We start from the raw sequence: 20,166 nt of genomic DNA, 5'->3' as shown, positions 1-20,166 counted from the left end.
TGAAAGTTGAGTTTACTTGGTGACTTATTATTAGGGCTCTAGTGGCTTAAAATATATGCTAAATTTTTGTTACACTTTGCTACATTAAACTTTGTTTGGAACTTATTTGATGTTGAATTTTCTTTTTATCAAAAATATTATTTAATATTTTTATTTTATTTTTATAAAATTTAAATAAAATAAAATATTATAATAATTTAACCAATTTTAAATAACTTTTTTTGATTTTTTTAAATAGTTAAAAATAAATAAATAAAATATTAAATAACCCAAATAAGCTTAAGGCCATGCCCAAGACAAAGTGTGATGTGTCACCACTCACGACCATCTATTTTACTTACTAAATTGCCCCCCATTAAACTTACAAATATATTTATTATTTCATTTCTATACTAATTTGTATTATTGATTGTATATATTTCTAAATTTATTATATCCATAAATAATTCACAATATCATTTTGGGTTTTTTCATTTTTTAATATATATATAGTCGCAGCATAACGTTTTTGTTTGATTAGTGTTTAATGTTTACGTAATAAATTAACTTAAAAAATATATTTACACATATTTTATATTTAAACACAATTTTCTCTCCATTCTTATTTAACTTATACACTAAGTTTATAATCATATCTAATAATAAACTAAGAAATCAAATTTACAACATAATTTTTTATTTCATTAAATAAATTTTCACACCTTAATAAGGGCATTTCAGGTATCAAATTTGCAGGCCTCCTAGATCTTTGACTAGACAGCCTTTTCCATAGGCATGCCATCATTTTCAAAATAATCCACAATATAATTAAATAAATTTTCAAATCATGTAACACCATTTAAGTTTATAAATAATATATATTATATAGGTTCATATGAAATAACAAAATAGGAACGAAAATAATGTCACGAATAAAAAAAAATTATACTAAAAAAATAGGCATATTCGAGATAAAAATGTCCCAAAAATGAAGAGGCAAAAATAAAAAAAAAGAACCAGTTAAATTCGTAACATTGTTTTTGTTAAAACTTCGATATCCAAAAAATTGTTTTTGTTAAAACTTCGATATCCAAAAAATTGGTGGAGTCCTTAATAAACTTATTTTTGTAAGGTAAAGACTAAAGTGTTTTGTATTCTATTTTTTTATATAATATTTTTGTTATTAGGATTAAAACTATTCTTATTGTTTTTAATATATATATATATATATATCATTTAATAATAATAATAATAATAATAAAAGTAAAATAGTAGCTTTAGCTCCATGCGGATTTGCCGGTCTAGCATTCATACATAAACGGCCAAGCAGCAGCAAAGTGCAAAATTTATATGCAGTCTCAAATCTGAATCTCCCTCTAAAATAAAGATGATGATATTGAGATCGATGCGGATGAGGAGAAGGAAAAGGATGAGAAGGAGAGCCAATAGAAGCCAGATTAAGTGCTCCGGTGCACCCATCTTAGGCCGACGCGGCGACTGTTCGGCGGCCATCTCAGACAAGCTCACGGCACTCAAAAGCCTAATACCCAAATCCATCCAAACCGCCGGAGAATCCGTAAAAGGATCACCATCATCATCATCAGAGCAGCAGCAGCAGTCGACTTTGTTCCAAGACACGGCCAACTACATTGTCCTCTTGAAATCGCAAGTCTTGCTATTGCAGAGCCTTCTAGACTTTTACGACACCCCTTCCCAACCAATCGCCGCCGCCGCCGCCGTCGACCTTCATAATTAGTAGCTACGTTTGGAAACTAATTAAGATCAGGAGAAGACAGGTTTAAATTTATGCACTTATGCTGAGTCTTGCCCAGATGGGTTTATATATATATATGATATATCCTTTTTCATTACAGAACCAGACTTTTGATCTCTCAGTTCAAGCTGAATTAACTTATTTGCAAATAGGCTGAATCAAACAAAACAAGCACTAGAAAGATTAAGCTAACATACAAACAAAACAGTCTATATATATAATGTATATAACTTTCTGGGTAAGTATGAGAAAGATTGTGTCTTTGTTTGTTTTTGTAGTAGTACCATCATCAACATGGATAACATCTCATATGTTTTCTTTATTTTCTTATGCAACTAACTAACTAATACACACTAGGTGTACTTTCTTTCAAAACAGAAGGCAGGGAATTAGGTCAAAGTGAGAGACAATGAGCTACATCTGGTACTTCCCTGAAGATAGGATGACCCACCATATATCTCTGCAAAGATGAATCTGATTGTTCTCCTCTGAAATGAAACCTAGCAAAACGGTTAATCACAAAATACTTCTCCAGTTCTTCCAGTTCAAGTTTTATGTCTGTAAAAGATCTCTTCTCCATTCTGTTGTAAATCACAAGTATGAGATAAATAGAACACACACTCATATTTTTTTAAACAATTCATTCCTACCTCAACAAGTCACTTTCCAGTTTCTTAGCTCTTTTCTCAAAATTTTCCACATCTCTTGACAACATCACTTTCTTGTTTCTCTTTGGAGATTTGTTTTTCCTGCACATCCACCACCTATCAAATTGTCAAAGAGAGCAAACCATATAACTAGTTCATTGGAGTTGATGGGTTCAGAAATAAAAACATTACATTTCAGAAGCATCATCATCGCCTAATGCCACTTTGGCAGCTAGGTATACCATGCTATCATGTTTTGAAGATAAGTCTGATGACATAATCGATGCTTTTGCAGGCCGAAATACCTGTTGCATAAGCTGCGATGTGAGAATAAGTCGTTTCTTTGATCTATGTTGTTCTTGAACCTGTTCATTTGTTGTTTCACCATCCACTTCCACCTGCCCATGTAAAGTATGAACAACATGAATGCATAAAAAAAAAAGATAGAGTTTTCACTTATTGTTTTCATCGCCAACATAATTCACAACATACCTTTTCATGAAGCCGATTTGAGGCAAGCGTCCACTCTAGTTGAGCCATGCTGGGAACACAAATAAAATGAATCTTTGTTGAAACATGATCAATAAGGGATGCCATATATGCAGTCATTTAAGGAAAAAAAAATAATGGAAACTATTACTTTCCTTGAACCAACCAGAAACTGCAATTATGGCAACATAGATACTTGTTTCTGGAGTTTTCTTATATCGACCCATAAAAACAAGGTCTGAAGGAAAATTAGGAGACAATAGAACACACCTCATATTTTGGAGCTCTAAGGAACCTTGCTCCACATCTTTGTCCCAAGGTAGCAATGTTGATGTAGAAATTTTACGCTTTCTGGATCTTGCGAGCATTGAAGTTTGGCTGCCATCATGAATTGATAAGGCACTAGCTGGCTTCAGAAGAGGGACAGCGTTTGCTGGCAAAATGTTCCCATTTCTTAAGTTACTATAATAATGCTCAGACCAGGAAGACGCCTTATGAAGACTGATTTGAGGATCTTCAGTTTGATCCATAATATTTGAATTAGAAAGGATCTGAGGACCAGTTTGTTCATGCCTGCTAATCATTTGCAGAGAATCATGACGTCTTGCAGGCGGAAAGAAACTTAATTCAGGTTGAAGATGTGTTGAATTGTGCACTTCAGTATTTGTATAGGAATCAGCCTTAGGATTCTTTGCATGACACCTTTTACTTGGACCAGTATCTGAATTCTGTAAAAACTGCATCTGTGGCAGCATAGAATAATTCTGAGTCCCAAAAGGTTCTAGATTTCTAGTAGTGAATGCACAATTAACACCTTGCTCAATTGGATGACCCGCCAATATTTCAAAGTTATTGGATCTTGGAAAGTTCGAATAAGGGGGATTTGTGGGCTCAGATTCCAATATTTGAAATGGTTTGTTAATAGGTGTAGTATTGGAAACAGCAACAGATGTATCTCGAGGGGTACCACAAGTAAAATGTGCTGAGGGCGAGCTTTTGGGATATAAAGAAGCAAAAGCTTGAGAGTTGGTAGAGTTTCCCTGCACAATCATTAGAACTATAGAGTTAGCTTGTCATAGTTATTTGGGCTAAGTGATACCAAGTTCAATCTTACGCTTTTATCCATCACCAAAGAGTTTAGAGAACAATTTGTTGCATAGAATAATAATCCAATTGCCAATATAATATCAAATCATAAAGAATTAATTCCCTGATTCAACTTACCATTTGCAGAGAACTGTGTGATGGGAAAAGACTGTTAGAACTGGTTTGCAATTGAGATGGAGGGGCCGACCTCAAGCCAAAGTTCTGTGGAATATCACCTCGATAGGCTGCAGACGCCCGGTCTTCTAAACCTGTGAAACCAAACTTTGATAGAGATGTTTGGCTCCTGGAACAGCTAACTTGTTGAACATGATCAACCATGCCTCGTCTGTCACAGTTACACAGGTACAAATGTTTATCAGATACATGAAACAAATTAACTCCTCCCAGAAACATGAAAATTTCTGGCAAATACAATATGTTGAAATTCACACGTCAAAAGATTCATTCATGAAGAAGTTTGATATGTAGTTGCATTACATTTACAAAACTAAATGCCAAATTTACCTTGTTTGTGCAGTTATGTGTGGATCAAGTACACCAACTGCTTTTTCAGAAGGCAGAGTTTCCATCCCAGTCAAAATCTTTTCATGACCAGACAAGCCCTCCTATGAAATTAGATTAACAAGAAAAAAGAATGAACAGATTCAGGTTAGCACACATTCATAAATAAAATATCAGTTGTGCTGAAAATTTTACCCCAGACTAATTAATAATTAATTCAACAGCTTACCTGGAATGATGTCTTGCAAGACACGGGTTGAGAATTGCACCTATTGTGAGACCACACATTCTCAATCCCTTTGTTTTCTCGGGTGATATTCCGGGATGGGTAATTATAACCTAAGTTGTCGTTTTGGTAGCCATTCCTTTGCCTCTGGCATGTTTCTCCTGCTTGTCCACAAGGGCCTGGCAAAAGGTTTAGACTGTTGCCAAGCGGGGGAGGGTTCCAGCTCAAGCTCTCATTTTGGTAATTGTTAACAGAAGTATTAACATTCTCCAACTTATCTAGTCGACGACTCCCTATGAGTTGCTGACTGGTCATATATTCAGATTTGACCATGCTTAAATTTGCAACACCACTACTTTTTAAGAGAGAATCTTCTGCCTCAATACTTCCTCTGTTGTTCAGATCAGCATGCGCATCATCCAATCCTCCCACTGAATAAGAAAACGGGTCATTTTCCAGAAAACTACTTTGGGTGTTTTCCTTAGATGGTTTGTCAACTGTTTTGAAGAACTTCTGATCATAACCAAAGGAGGAATCAGAATTTACGACTGAAAAGGAAGTGTTAGATGACTGGAAGCCTGGGAATGTATTGTTCTCAACACTATCATTGAAAACAAAGTCTTGTTCGGAAGTTGGAGTGGGGGGATTCTGCATACCGATATCAGCCCAACAAATTTTCTGCTTTCCACCATCAACAAAACCTGACAGCTCATTTTCAGTTGAGACTTCTGTGTTCTGGAAGCTCAATCCACTCCACTCTTCTTGCATTCCATTATTATCACAGCTTGAAGCTTCTGCAACAGCAGACTGCATTAAAGCGCTCCAGCTTCCAGTTTGACGAGAAGAAAGACAGTTCATGCCATCTGACTGTTCAACTGCATTCCCTGTTCCATACGAGGCATTCCAATTGGTATCTTCTGTGTTGATAAAAATCTTCTGTTCTAATGGATCAAGAGATGCCGGTCGCTGAGGAGGAACATATTCAACTGTCTTCCCAGGAAAGAGACTAGGACACGCAGATTGCTCTTGTCTCTCGTTAAATTGAGAAAATGATAGATTCCTCACTAGGGGATTCATATGTTCTGAATTCCCAAGAACGCCACAATCAGGGATCTGATCTGAATAAACATTGAAATGGTTGGCTGAGAATGAATTATTGAAGTCTGACTGCATAGTTGGTGTCCCTACTGTCATCACATTAGCAACATCGTGGGAGAGACGACCTTGAAAGTGAGTGGGTTGATTAAAAGTATACATCATATTATCCACAGGACTCCCAAGTAGAGATGTTGGATCAAACTGTTGAAGAGCTGAGTCCATCAGACGTGGATTTTGATCCCGAACTTGTTCTGTTTGCATAAAACCATTTGGAAAACCATGGACCAAGTTCATGCTTCCATGGGAAAGCATCTGAGAGACATCACGAAGATGTGTTCCATTAATTGCTGGAAAATATTGAGTCATACTAGCGTTCCTATTACTTAGAGGCAACTGGTTTGCATTACTCTGCTGTCTTCCATCCCAAAAGCCCGGAAAGCCCGGAAACTTCTCGTGCTTTCGAAGTTCTTGGTTTCTCATAAAATTCTGCTGCAGCATTTGCATATCTCGAAGCCCAAACTGCTGCCTTTGCTGAGGCTTTGGCATGGTTGTTAACCTTTGCAAGATGCTTAAGGATCTAGCAAGATAATTTACAGTAGTAGTTAGCATTTCAATCTTGAAAAAAACCATAATGAACAAACCAAGAACCAAACTCTATCTGTAGAAACTAAGAATGATCAACTGAAGCTCCCAAAACAAACAAGTAGGCTTTTTATTAATTATGAAATGATAAAAGACAAACTATATCTCCTCTTCTAGCTAGCGACAAGAAAAAGAGGTGGATATTCCCATTCTCCCTGAGGTCCTGAGGTCCTAAAGGGTAAGTTCTTCGTGGTCAAGTGTGTTTCGTGGTCAAGTGTGTTTGCGGGGACAATGAAATCTGCAAACTTTTCAGTTCAACCTAAAAGTCATTTTCAGAACACACAAACCAAATTCAAATGGAAAAAAAGTACTACTGTAGTCTGTATTAACACCTCAACTAGAAACCTTTCAAAGTAAATCTCAAGTAAAATCAGTTCTTATAGCAAGATCCTGCAGATTCTTGTCCATGCAATGAAGTAAATTCAAAGACAAACCACCCAACTGAACAAATTGAACTATTAACACAAACAAATATGAAAAAACACTTCAAAATCCATTTTCAAAAGGAGAATGACAATCAAGAACCGATAAAAGTAATTCAAGCATAAGTTATCTAAGAAATGTCAAAAACATACAATTTTACTAATACAAGAGTCAGCTAATACAGGGAAAGAGAAAAAGAGAGCTGAAAATAGAAGTGTGTTCTTACTCTTAAAGTGACAATTTCGAGGTATGATCATACATCAATTTCTTCAGTCGTTTATTTGCTCTATAAGTTTCATACTTTTTTGTATCTCCCTAGGAAACAATGAACAGAACAAGTAAGAAAAGAGGAAGAAGAAGTTTATATGAACTAAAGAAGTAAGATTAGGTTCGGATTGTAAGTAACCGAAGCTAAGGTTAGGTGTTCACAGTCGGTTTTCCAAAGCTGAAATGGATAAAGAAGGTAAGAACATCTGTGTTTTTTTTACACGTGTGCCTCACGTTCAACTGAGGAGCGTTCGATTTCATCGACCGAGTGGTATTAATTGATGGCACCGATTCATTCCAGCATTGATGTCTCATAGAGGAAAGTTCGGTTTTTGCAATGACTCATACCCGCCTTTTTCCTTTTCTTTTTTTATGTAAAATTATTTGTTTTTTGTAATGATCTAGAGTTAATTATCATTAATAATAATAATAATAATATATTTTTCAACACAAAAGACTAAAATTTAAAACAAACAAGAACAATCCAAACATCATTATTTAAGATTTTAAATAAAGTATTTATTAATAAAATATAAGAAAGAAAGGTTAATAAACTTTTCAATATTGGAGTTAGATATACCATTTTCATCGTATATTTTTTTTTAAATATTCCCTACTATTAAAGTTGGGTAATGTTGTTCCGGTTCAATCTCAGACACTCAATATTAAATTTTCATTTATGCATTGTGTTTTAACATATTTTTATGCGTGTTGTGTCTTGTTTATTCAAAATATGATGACTTAAATATTAATTGGTGATGTCTTAACTTTTACTTACAAAAATAGAACTATTGTAATAATTATTCTCTACATCTACATCCCTTAAGTAACAAATCAATTTAATTTTTTCTCAAATATTAAATGGTACTAATTATTCAAAGACAAACAATCATACACTTTTTTTATTTATTTATCACTCACTTAATATCTCTATTAAACACTAAGAGTTTATTTACAATGAATATTTTTAATAAATTTTGATTTATTTAAAAAATGTTGATAGTTTCTATGTTAAAAGTTTGATATTATTTTTAATAAAAACTTAAAATATATTAATATATAATGATAAAATAATTTATATATTTTTAAAATAAAAAGTGTTTTAATAATTTTGGTAATAAATTAAGTAACATAATTAATGTAGGATAGATGAATGAAATTATTTTGAATTGTGATTTAATAAATTCACCACTAGTATGTTTTTATCTGTATTCTAACTGAACTAGTTTTAACATTCTCACCATCATTGTAAGGACACCATTAATAAATGACTTTGATCATTCTAAGGGCAAATTAGCATATGTGAGCACCCTCTTACTCTACATACTGTGAACAATTTAAGTTAAATTATGTACAAAATAAGTATTAACTTGTGAGGTCAATTTCACTAAATAGTGGAGAAGATTGAGCCAATTAGAAAAATTCAATTCAGTATTTCAAGTTGTAGTATATAGTATATACCTTTATTTTATTTTATTTGGATGGTTAGAATAAGTTAGTGAGAAACCCTTCCAAAGTTGTGGGTAAAGTTCTCCACTATCTATTTTAGGTCAAACCAACTTATGTCACATTCTATTTCTATCCATTGAGAGAAAGAGTCATGTGAAATAGACTAATTAAATAATTTCTAATTTTTGAGTTATTTATATAAATCTTACTATTTTATAATATTTTTAGAAATGATAAAAGGTTTTTCAACTATTTTATAAAATATTATTTTAACAATCTTTATTGTTTTTCAAATAATTATTTCTTAAAGTTTTCATTGAACAAATTTATTTAAAAGTAACTTAAAATAACCAATAAATGGATAAGTCTTTAATTTATATTATATATAACCCATAAACTTTATGACCCTTATTTGGAACCAAGCCAAGTTAGCTTCACATATATTTCATTTGAAAATAATTTATAAAATTTGGACTTTTTAAAGGTGAAATATAATAACCGGGTTGATGCGTAATGATTGTACATATATTTTAAAAATTAAAAAAAAAAGTGTGAACATAATATTTATTTAGCTAAAATAATATTGTACAATAGCTTAATTAGATATATATTTACTATTTCATGTCCAAACTTAAACTAAAATTGTTGTAAATGATGAGAATTTATTTACAATGTTGAAATTATAGTATATTTATGTAACCATCCTTGTACAAGAAAAAATATGTTAAATAAAAGAAAATTATATTTATTGGTACTCTTGATACAAGAAAATAAGAAACATAAAAAAAAAATTACATTTTTTTTTATTATGATAATACAACTAAAAAAATATAATAACAATATTAGAAAAAAATTTAGAGAATTTTGGACAAACTACTAGTGTTGATTAGTTGAGGTGAAGACCATGCAAATAAATCAAAAAATCAATATCTGAACCGAACCGGTAGATTATCGGTTTCATTTTACAAGTTTATTAGTTAATCGATTCTAACGGTTTTAGTTAACTAGTTATTTTACTAGTTAAATCGTTCGGTTTTTAGTTAGACTATTTTTCTATCGGTTTAACCGGTAATAATTTAATTATATATTTATATTAATTTTTTTAAATATTAAATATATTATAATATTTAATAATCCATCTGGGTAACCTAGCACTCCTAACAGTAGCTCGACAAGAGCCCGGTCAACCAAAATTTTTGAAAAAATATAAGGTCACATCTTTTATTTAAATTTAATTTAACTTATGTTTATTTAATTCTTTTTCTTTTTCACCAATTTCTATAAAGGTGGACTTTTCCGTTAATACAATTTATTTAATAATTTTAATAATTAATTAAAAAAATTGAATTATTGGTTCTAGGGTTAAACTCGATTAACCGACTGGAACAGGTAGGTAAAACCAATACCAATATCGGTCGATGAATCAGTTTGTAAAACAAAGAGCAAAACCGGAACCGTTTAACCAATTGGTTGAACACTCCTAGTTGAGGCTATTTACATGTGCAACTAAACACTTTAGAAAGTTAAGTATCTGTCTTGAGAGCATCGCTTTTTTATGAGTTATGTGAGTTTTTAATTGTGATAAAATGATTGTAATACTCATATAACATTTTGATAGTAAAGTCTAGTCTCTTTTGCTTCGAAAGTGGATGTAAGTTGGTTTCAAATGAGCCAATATAAATCTTGTGAACCAATATAAATCTTGTGTTTATTTTCTTTAGTTTTTTTTAATTATTTGATGTTGTTATCTTTCAAGATAACTTAATTAGATATATATTTATAATTTTTTTTTGTCCAAACTTAAACTAAAAAAATGTTTGTTTACATTCAAATAATGTTTTTTAATAAAAAATATATTAATGTACTTTGGTGTAAGGTTATATATAAATCCTAAAATAGAGTGATTATTATTATGATTATAATGAAAAAAAGATGGATGGTTGATTAGTGGTTGTGGGGGGAGTGGATGGATGAATGGATTCAATTGAGTAGAACGTCCTCTCTAAACCAAATTTGGTAATCTTGAGCTTTGTCAAGAAACTTGTTCCAGGTTCCCTCAAGGTGAATTTCCTTGGATGGGTTCCAATCAATATATCCAAGCTTCACCACCAGAGTATCACCAACCTGCGCCACATACCCCTCATTGTTCGCATGAAATATCTTCACCGAGCTTCTGCAGCTCACTCCCGCCCGCCGACGAACATCTACTAGTTCATTAATCACTTCACGCAGCCCAAAATCATAATAGTGGTCATAAAATAGTGTTGGCTGCATAACATATCATATCATCTCATCTCATTAATATCATAACAACAACAACTTATAATAATATTATTATTATTTACCGTTCCAGGGTGGGTTAGAATGTATGCATATCCCTGAGGAAGCTTTTCTCTTGGAAATGGCCAGTGACCCTTTTTTTATTATTCAAAATAAATTCATTAGATTATGTTCGACGAGGCATTATTAACTAATTATGCACCCCACCTGTGTAGAACCAGTATCATGGTTTTCCAAGAATGTGACAGCACGTGAGGGCCACCATCCCATTACTCCAGTTGGCTTTCCCTGAGGATCAATTAATCTCCAAAACTCATTGTGAAGGGCATGATGTAGTATTCCCTACAATTACATGAATTACAATTACAAACCATATGGATTTTAAATTCACCTTCCATATTAAGCCAAATTAATTATACCTTTGTTGTAACATCAAATGCTGATGATGTACCCCCTGTAGCATTTATCCAATTGATTATCCGTTGCCTATGAGCATCTGCCCAACAACCGAGCCAATACTCAGGATTATATATCATAGCTTTCCTTTCATTTAATTATATCTATATATATATACCTTGATTGTAGCATAAATTTCCACCCTCATAAGCCAAACTATCCCAGTATTCTCCAATTGAAAATGCAGGATTTGAAGATTCTATATATTCTTTCACATATCCACCAGAGAAACCCCTGCAAACAAGATCATTCAATAAATAGGTACCAGCTGCTGAGGTACATATATAGTAGTCTCTTTCAATCTATGATATGTTTACCTTGCAAAATCTAGGCGCCACCCGTCAAAACCAATCTCATCCCGTAACCATTGTAGCCACTCTTTGATATCATTTCTTACAAAACCTTGGGAGTGATCAACATTTGGTGCTGCATGGAATATGTCACCTGCATCCATATGTAATATAGCCTAGGTACTGTTATTATATGGTTATGGCCCTATGGGGTAGGAAACAAATTAATAAACCAGTAGCATGCATGGATAGGACTTTTCTAACCACTTGAAGGATTTCCACGACCCTGAAAGTTTGGATCATCACAAACAATTGCTTCAGGACCCCATGCAAGTTTGCCACCGAAGATATTCCAAACACCATTTGGACTCTGATATTTACAAATTGGACCAAGTTTACTTCATCATGAAAATGTCACATACTACTTACTATATCTCATAATGGGCTTAACCCTCTTATCAGAAGAAAATAAAAGAGCAAATAATATGACCAGTTAAATAATAATTTGGTAACCTGCTTATGCGCACATCTATGATTCAAAACGACATCTCCCAAGGCCTACAGTAGAATCAAGAAAATTGTTAATGATTAGAAGTCAATATCATGCCTCTGTTATTAATGAAGATTAAACTTTCAGAAAAGAAGAAGTCAATATCACTCTCCACAAAAAGACATCTATTAACAATGAATCAACTATATGAATTTCAACAACCATAATTAGTGTGGTGGTCACTTGAGACATTTCACTATAAACTTATAATGGGTTTCTATCAAAAGTTTTGTCTCACATTTTCCAAAAAAAAGTAAGAAGTCTATGGACCTATTTCATTTTTATTCTATAAATAATGTGTTGAACCTTTGAGTTCAATTTTCTCAATCTATCAAGAAACGTATTTTCAATTCTTTGTCTTCTTATCAATTGGTCTTTGATTCGTATCATATTAAAGAACACGCAAGTGTACAGATCTTTACAGTCGCTCAAGTTTTTTTCATCTAGTTCTTAAGTTAAGAACATTACCACCAAGCCGTGATTATGCATCTCCTCTATACAATGCTTGAGTTCTTCCTCGGTGCCGTAGGCGGAATTCAAGTTGTAGAGATCTGAAGGCATATAACCTGCAGTTTCGTTCAGAAAATAGTTGTTAATGATTTATTATTGTTTAATCTGTTATTGAAACCTTTATACCTACTCCTAATCAAAATTATCATCTGAGGCAGACATATTATACTGATTGTTGTGGAATAGGCAAACACCAGATCTCTCCAACATAATAAGGTTCTTTCTCCAAATAGAACAGACTCAGATATACAATGGAAGAAACATAACACTTAAGGATCAGTAAATATGAAGATAGACAACCTTGTGGAGCAACTGATTCTGTTGGTGGTGGAAACCACACAGATGTGACACCACATTGAGACAAATCTGCTGCTTTAGGTGCCAGATCCACATACCACTGTCTTCTCCAGCTTTCCCAATTGAAGGCTTGAAACTTGTAAGTAAGTAAGATATGTATAATGTAAACAAGGCTAATGCAAGACTAGATTATTGAATAACAGATTAAGATGGAAACTATTAAAAAACAAAATTCATTTGAAACATAACTAATGCTTAGATATCAACAGGAATTCATTAGTTAGTTAGTTAGTTAAACCTTGTGTCCAGGATTCATAATTGTTTCCAAAACAATTATATGAAACAAACATGATATATGCTCACCACAATCTCGTGTCCTGTACCAGTTCCAGGTTCTGCATAGAATAATACAAAATTCTCTTATTTTAAAACCTTAAAATATGGATTCATTCACTTGGGGACAACATACCTAATTTTTTTAGTTCTGGTGTTTTCTGCCATTGAGTAGTTTTTCTCTGAAGAATTCGGTCTAATAGACTTCTCTTATCATCTATAATATCCTTTTCAATTACATGCTCAACAAGTACATCACCTTCCTTTGGCTTTTCATGAGAAATTGACCATATTTCATCAGGCTTGGGCAGTTCCAAGGTCTTGTATTTTGAAAATGACAGGGATTCAGACAAGACAAGCTTACGCGGTGGAAATTTAGGACAAAATGAATCAATTCTTTGCGAAATCCAAACGGGTATTTTTCTTCGAGGACCATCACTCAGCAATTTCCATTGCAGGGAATCATCATTCATTAGGAGCTCAAGTCGTCCACCATTCGCAATAAAAAATGTATCTTGATCCTCTTTAGTAGGAGGGCTTGTCGTCAACAAGAATGATTCTGCGGTTTCTGCTCTCTCTTTCCACTTCTTAGAAGTGGTTTCAGATGCTTTCAATGATCTCTGGAGAGTTTCACATCTTCTCACATAGATATCATCTTTGGAGTGGACAGTTTTTTTAGCAACTAAGACAGCAGCCCTGACAGATTCTAATTCTACCTTAAAGGCCTCATAAGCAGATTGTTTTCTATCTGCTGCTTCCTTCTCCAATTTATCCATCAATAGCTTAATTTCTTCCTCGTTCTGATGAACCCTATTCATACTAGACTCCTGGAGTTCAAGAAATGATTTCTTCGCTTCATTTGATCGGAGTTGATGTGCACTGGCTTGTGCATGGGATTTCTCTATTTGCATCTTTAACTTACTGATATCATTTTCTGAGAGAAGTAACTGAGATCTCAACTTATTCACAGAATTTTGCAACTCAATATTCTTGGTAGAATCAATCTCATCATCTGTATTTATACCATCAGCAAATACATCCACATTTGTTGTAGCATGATCACTGTCCTTTCCCGCAATAGTCAATGCCTTCTCTATAGCTTCTTTTGACCTTTCTAAAATAGACCCTATGGCACCTTCAGCAGCGTTTCTGATATGTTTTTCAGCATTGTAGGCTGCTTCAGCAGCACGAGCTTCGGCAGCAGAAAGCCTCAGTTTTGCATCTTCTAGTACGTAAGAAGTGGCCTGCTGGAATGCAATCTCTGATAGCTTTTCAACCTGCAATGCAAGTTCAAAAGCATCTTTCTTTGCAAGAACAAATTTGGATTCCAACTTAACCTTCTCTTCTATTGATTCTTGGAGATTCTGACCTAACTGCGATGTTACTGCTTCCTGTTTTGATACAGCATGTTCTTTGTCTTGCCTGAAAGCCTCAGCATGTTTCTGCAATATAGCTTCTGATTCCTCCAACTCTTGAAGTAGCAAATTTCTCTTTTCTTCAATTTCTTCTTGCCTTTTGCGAGCCTCCGAAAGAGCCTTCTTAGTATCCTCAAGTTTGTTTTCAATACTATCATCCCTATTAGATCCATCTTTGAAGATCTCACTCGAATCATCCTGTCAAAGCAGAGAAGCCTCAAACCTCTTATATTCATAATGACATCAAAGGTTCAGGAGCAATTGCAAAGAAGATTCTATCATTATACTATTTTAAACTCCTTCCCGCTTGATTTAAATCTAGAATCAATTAACAAAACAAGTATAAAACATACCGAAGTTGAGCAAATGATAAACACTGATTTATAGAGGCCGCGATCTGTATAAGAAGGATTCCTGCAATTATGTCCATACGTTAACTAGATAGAAAGAATTATAACTTAATATAAGCCTAAGACCTCTTGCAATCACCTTTTTCTTTGGCACACATTCTTTAGTGGTCGCCATTTATAAACGGAGCACGCGCCTTGAGTTCTGTATATTCGTAAAGGAATCCTTGGATAGGGAAGAGAACTTCGAATAACGCTTCCTGGAACTTGAAATGAAGCCATGTCTTCTCCCTGCTGTTCAACGCAGTAAATAAACATCACAAATTAGAATTCAAGCTTCTTTCCAATTTATGTTTGCGCGATTGTCAATGGAATCATGTATGTGAAAATGAGAGGATCTAATTGGGGAAATGAGTTCATCTGCGAAGAATATGCACCGTAGAATAGGAATTTAAGCTACTGACCTGATTGAGAAGGCGAATTTGTCCTCAGTGTGACATGATGATCTTTGCAAAAGGCGTGTGTTGGTTTTCTCGTGTAATGTAGATCGGAGATGGCTCTGGCATAGAAATGTGAGCTATAATGCGCGTAGAAGATGGAATTTGCTTATCAATGGCGACTTTGAGTATCATCATTGTGTATTGTTTGTGAGAGAGCGAGGGGAAGCCGGGAAGGCGTTCAGACGCGTAACCGTTTTACTGGCGGGTAGTAGTTGTAGATTATGTTTGAATTACATGAATGCCCCCAACAGCTCATATTAAATAAGACCATACTTTGATAGGGGAATTGGAAGAAATGACCTAATAATTTTTTCAAATAATTACGCATAAATTATATTGCGTCGGTGATCACTTAAAATTTTTTTTAGACGAAATTGTCCTATTGCGAGACGCAACCGGATGCATGTGAAAAGTTCTTTCGCGAATGCATCTCGTGATTGCGTTTCGCGAATGCATCCCGCGAATAGATCTCGCGATTGTGAACTTTTCAAAAAAAAAATTTGCGTCTCGCAATTGTCGGTTGCTTCTCACAACCGGGGTTGTGTCTCGCGATTTGTGGACTTTTCACCTGACATCCGGTTGCGTCTCGCGACATGAGCAATTTCGTCCAAAAAAAATATGAAGTGGTCACCGACGCATTTAAAATTATGCGCGGATCACTAGCTCATTCAACCCTATTATGAGAGTCATCTCGTCAAATTCTCCCTTGATATAGTGGAGACTATATTGATTAAAATTAAATAAGTTAAAAACAAATTACTTTTACTTTATTATTTTAAATATTATATCTTTTCAAACGAACTTCAAATCCTAGACAATATTAATGATGATAATCAAACTTTATAAAATTTCTGTCATTAATATTAACTAGCATTTAGCCCGTGCATTTCCACGAGTAATAATATAAAAATCGTGAAAAAAATTATGGATAACATTTTTTGACATTTTTTAACCGTTTTAAGTTTATGGGTGAGTCAACCCATAATCCGACCCAAGTATCCATTTACTCAACATCATTATATATTAGTTAGTTAAAAAGTTGAACTTATATTAATATTAAAACGTCCCGCGTTTATCAAATTTGGTGTTGAATTTAAAATATAAAGTCTTTGTAGCCTAGTTGGTTAAAGAGTTGTACTTGTTTTGTTAGGTTGCAAGTTCGAAACATACCTCTAGCATTTTTAATTTTATTTTTAACCGTTTTAAATTTAAAAACGGGTCAACCCACAATCCGACCCAAGTATCCAAATTAACCACAGCTCTCGACCCGGCAATCCGGACACTTTAAAAATTAAGCATCATTATATATATAGAGATTTCAGTTCGATTCGATTTGAAAAAAATATATATATTATGATATTTAAATTGTATATATTTAAATTGTATATATAATCACTTACTTAAACACGTACAAAATGATAAATATATTACTTTTATTAGTATTTAAGTGTTAAATATATATTACTTTTATTATCTTTTATTAATACTTAACGGTATTTTAGTTTATTAGTACTTAAGGATATTTATAATTGTTAATAAGAAATAATAGCTTCTCTCTTTAGCTTATCATGGTATCAGAGACTTCATTTATGGATTCGTTTTGTTCAATTTAAAATTTTCATTATACAGCTTTCGATCTGGGTTTGGTGTTGGAGTCTGTAATTATCAATGGTATTTTTCACTTTGGCTTCCTTTTGATTAGTTGTTGTTCTAGCTGTTTTTTTTGTTTGGAGATTTATATTTGTGTTGTCGTTGTTATATTTTGAGAGTCGTATTTGTTGCTATGTTTTCACCATGTTTGGTCGTAAAGATGATTTGTTTCAGTCAATCAGTGTTTAGTTTGACGAGTGTTTAGTTAGACAGTAAAAATTATACATATTAGAGTTATGCTATGAAAAAATTTATGCAGGTAAAATCTATATGAAATTATGTAACATGGGTGCGGATTAAACTTGCAAATGATAATTTTTTAGTCCAATTATATGGCCAGATAACTCGAAATTTTTTATGCGGATTAACAATTCTGTTATCCATTTTATTGATTCAGTTTGTCAAATATGATACACCTAATTCAGTTTGTCAAATATGATACACCTAAGAAGTTTGGGATCATATGGCTAGACTACCATATACGAATTTTGCTAAGCAGTATAAGCTAGAGACAGACATTCCCTCACTTTAGCAAAATGATAAGAGTATAAAAAAAATTATTTTGCCATGTCTAATCTCTGGGATCATGTGACCTTCAATGAGTATGTAGAATTGCGAAATTTTGAACCCTACATAGCTCGTCGAGAAGAGCAACATTTAGTGCAGTTCTTAATGGCATTCGAAATGATTTTGAGGGACTACGTGGAACAATTCTACATCACTCCCATCTTTCTAATAGAGGAAATTCGACTTAGGTCTAAAATAGACTAGGGATCTGTTACACCTACACATCCATCTGTTTTTGTTGCTAGCAATAAAAATCTATATGTTTCTAAGACCTCTCTAGATGAATGTGCATTCTGCAAGCAGAAGGGTAATTGGAAGGTTCAATGTTCGAAATTGGTGAATAAAAATAAACAGCAACTATGACCACCTCAACAACAACGTTCGCCACCGAGTGCACAATGGGCTTATTTCTCACCGCATATTGGTAATATAATTGATACTCCGACATTGGATCCCTATATATTTGAACAGTTTGAACAATTCATCGTCTCACACCATGTCCGTCTCCTCTTCATGAAGGTCATCATTCAAGAAAACAATTTTCACATCTTTTTGAGAGATTTTTCATTGGCAAACCGAAACAATATCAATCAAAGTGCGAACAGTCGTCATTTTCGTAACAATAACAAATGTTTTCTCATAATTCATGTTATATTCTTGAGAATAGCCTTTAGCAACAAATCAAGTCTTGTATACTCAATGAAACCATCTTATTTTGTTTTAATCTTGTAGACTCAATGAGAGTCAATGACATATTTTTTAGACAGTAGTAAAACTAAATCTCATGTATAATTCTGATGTAAAATAATAAGTTACTTAACCATAACAACCTGTCAAAGTGAATCACGAACTCTCTGTAGAGGATGAAGACTCATAAAAACAATGAAGATAAATGATAAACGAAGCAAATGAAGTAAAATAAGAGTGTTACACAAAATTGGGGAGTTTAGTAGATTTATGAATGCAAGTAGAGTGACGAAGATGATGATCCGCAATCTCATCCGGCAATTGAGTGATCGTAGGAGGTGAATGTTAGATATATTAATTTTATTATTTTTATTAACACTTAAAAATATTTTAATTTATTAATACTTAAGAATATTTTAGTCTATTGTAATCAGTGACTATATAATTTTTTTTATTATATTCATTTTATTTATATTTACTAATAAGAAACCATAATTTCTCTATTTATTTATTTTCACAAAACAATTAAACATGGTCACCATCAAATGTTTATGCTTTGATCTATCAAAACTATCTACCACAATATTCACATATTCAAATTATAACTTTCGTCAAATAACAAAGAAGAAAAAACCTAATAATTCAAAAAAAAATCAATGAATTGTTGATGGAGAAAGAAATCACTACTCCGATGACCGGAAAATGGAAGAAAATCAGTATGCATTGGTCCAACAACTAAATTTTCGGGTGGTCGGACCGGGATAAATCTGTATGAGTGTTTGAAGTGTGAATGGAACATGAGATTTTGAGCACTTAGATGTAGACTTTTTTTATACATATGTTAAAATATTGTTTCTCTTATATTTTATTTTTAAGATTTTGTTTTGTTGTAATTTGATTTTGTTGGTATTCTGGTGGGACTATTTTATTGTTGTGTTGCTTCCCAGATTTGTTTATAGTTATGCTTAAATCTTAATAAGTCAAGTTACTCTGTTTTATAGATATATAATATGTTATCTACTTTTGTTTTTTAAACTAAAATTTCCTAAAAACGTTGACAGTAGAGTAGAAAATCAATAAGTAAACAACAATAGATAGATACATCATACATTAAAAGATTCAAACTTTACATTTGATGATCAAAGTCAATTAAGTAGTCACAACATACAAAAAAGAAAAAGAAATGATGATCAACACAATGGAAAGAACTGGGGACGAAGCAGAGTGGGCAAAGTAGACCAGCAATAATTCTCCAAGAGTTTTCCATTTGATGCCATTTCCATTAACATCTTCTTCAGCATTTTGAATGGACAGACCACAACCCGAACCCCCCACTGCACCACGGGCCTGCACCGCACCATGAACCCTCTCTGACGCCTGTTCCCTAGCCGGACCACCCTCCTTCTTTGACACCGCCTCCGCCTTGAACTCATGGCCAGAATCTTGAAACTCGAAGAAGGTGAGTACTCCACAACATCATTATTAATCCCCGTCTTCACCATTTCTCGTGAATTAAGTAAAAATTATTGATTGACTTCGTGGTGATCCAAGTCCAATTGTTGTTGTTGTTGATGAATTGGATTTAGATCCCTCATTTTGATCACTTGTTATATATAGAGAGATATGTATCTATAACTTAAAGAACAGTTGATCATGATCTTCATTATGGCAGTAATGATGGC

The 20,166-nt window shown here is 33.3% G+C and overlaps 3 protein-coding genes across 3 annotated transcripts; 1 reads left to right on the top strand and 2 right to left on the bottom strand.

Annotated features, from left to right (window-relative positions):
• Positions 1 to 1,333: 1,333 nt before the first annotated feature.
• On the top strand, positions 1,334 to 2,141 carry LOC124914351. Its single transcript, XM_047454878.1, has one exon. The coding sequence runs from the start codon at positions 1,367 to 1,369 to the stop codon at positions 1,733 to 1,735; it is 369 nt and encodes a 122-aa protein (XP_047310834.1). The 5' UTR covers positions 1,334 to 1,366; the 3' UTR covers positions 1,736 to 2,141.
• On the bottom strand, positions 1,972 to 7,213 carry LOC124914350. Its single transcript, XM_047454877.1, has 9 exons — positions 7,113 to 7,213; positions 4,727 to 6,398; positions 4,501 to 4,601; positions 4,114 to 4,321; positions 3,160 to 3,929; positions 2,893 to 2,941; positions 2,593 to 2,798; positions 2,404 to 2,502; positions 1,972 to 2,334 (listed from the first exon to the last, which is right to left on the bottom strand). Exons 2-9 carry the CDS (start codon positions 6,365 to 6,367, stop codon positions 2,148 to 2,150), a joined length of 3,261 nt encoding a protein of 1,086 aa, XP_047310833.1. The 5' UTR covers positions 6,368 to 6,398; positions 7,113 to 7,213; the 3' UTR covers positions 1,972 to 2,147.
• Positions 7,214 to 10,533: 3,320 nt separating this feature from the next.
• LOC124916150 lies at positions 10,534 to 15,163 on the bottom strand. The gene is made up of 13 exons (XM_047456882.1): positions 15,083 to 15,163; positions 13,455 to 14,931; positions 13,349 to 13,380; positions 12,989 to 13,121; positions 12,647 to 12,744; positions 12,142 to 12,186; positions 11,893 to 11,998; positions 11,656 to 11,782; positions 11,457 to 11,572; positions 11,302 to 11,378; positions 11,090 to 11,224; positions 10,948 to 11,016; positions 10,534 to 10,870 (listed from the first exon to the last, which is right to left on the bottom strand). Exons 1-13 carry the CDS (start codon positions 15,161 to 15,163, stop codon positions 10,583 to 10,585), a joined length of 2,784 nt encoding a protein of 927 aa, XP_047312838.1. The 3' UTR covers positions 10,534 to 10,582.
• Positions 15,164 to 20,166: the final 5,003 nt, after the last annotated feature.

This window comes from Impatiens glandulifera, chromosome 9 (genome assembly GCF_907164915.1).
Source record: "Impatiens glandulifera chromosome 9, dImpGla2.1, whole genome shotgun sequence".
In the NCBI taxonomy this organism is placed as follows: domain Eukaryota; kingdom Viridiplantae; phylum Streptophyta; class Magnoliopsida; order Ericales; family Balsaminaceae; genus Impatiens; species Impatiens glandulifera.
Note: the sequence above shows the minus strand (reverse complement) of the source record. Positions and strands in the feature narration are given on the sequence as shown.

Excerpts from the sequence above, each read along its gene's own strand:
- LOC124914351 (XM_047454878.1), top strand. The coding sequence starts at position 1,367 with ATGATGATATTGAGATCGATGCGGATGAGGAGAAGGAAAAGGATGAGA.
- LOC124914350 (XM_047454877.1), bottom strand. The coding sequence starts at position 6,367 with ATGCCAAAGCCTCAGCAAAGGCAGCAGTTTGGGCTTCGAGATATGCAA. Across the intron at positions 3,930-4,113 it reads CACACAGTTCTCTGCAAATG|GGAAACTCTACCAACTCTCA; the intron begins GTAAGTTGAATC and ends ATGATTGTGCAG. Across the intron at positions 2,799-2,892 it reads CAAATCGGCTTCATGAAAAG|GTGGAAGTGGATGGTGAAAC; the intron begins GTATGTTGTGAA and ends TTACATGGGCAG.
- LOC124916150 (XM_047456882.1), bottom strand. The coding sequence starts at position 15,163 with ATGGACATAATTGCAGGAATCCTTCTTATACAGATCGCGGCCTCTATA. Across the intron at positions 13,381-13,454 it reads ACCAGAACTAAAAAAATTAG|AACCTGGAACTGGTACAGGA; the intron begins GTATGTTGTCCC and ends TATTCTATGCAG. Across the intron at positions 11,573-11,655 it reads TGGCGCCTAGATTTTGCAAG|GGGTTTCTCTGGTGGATATG; the intron begins GTAAACATATCA and ends TCTTGTTTGCAG.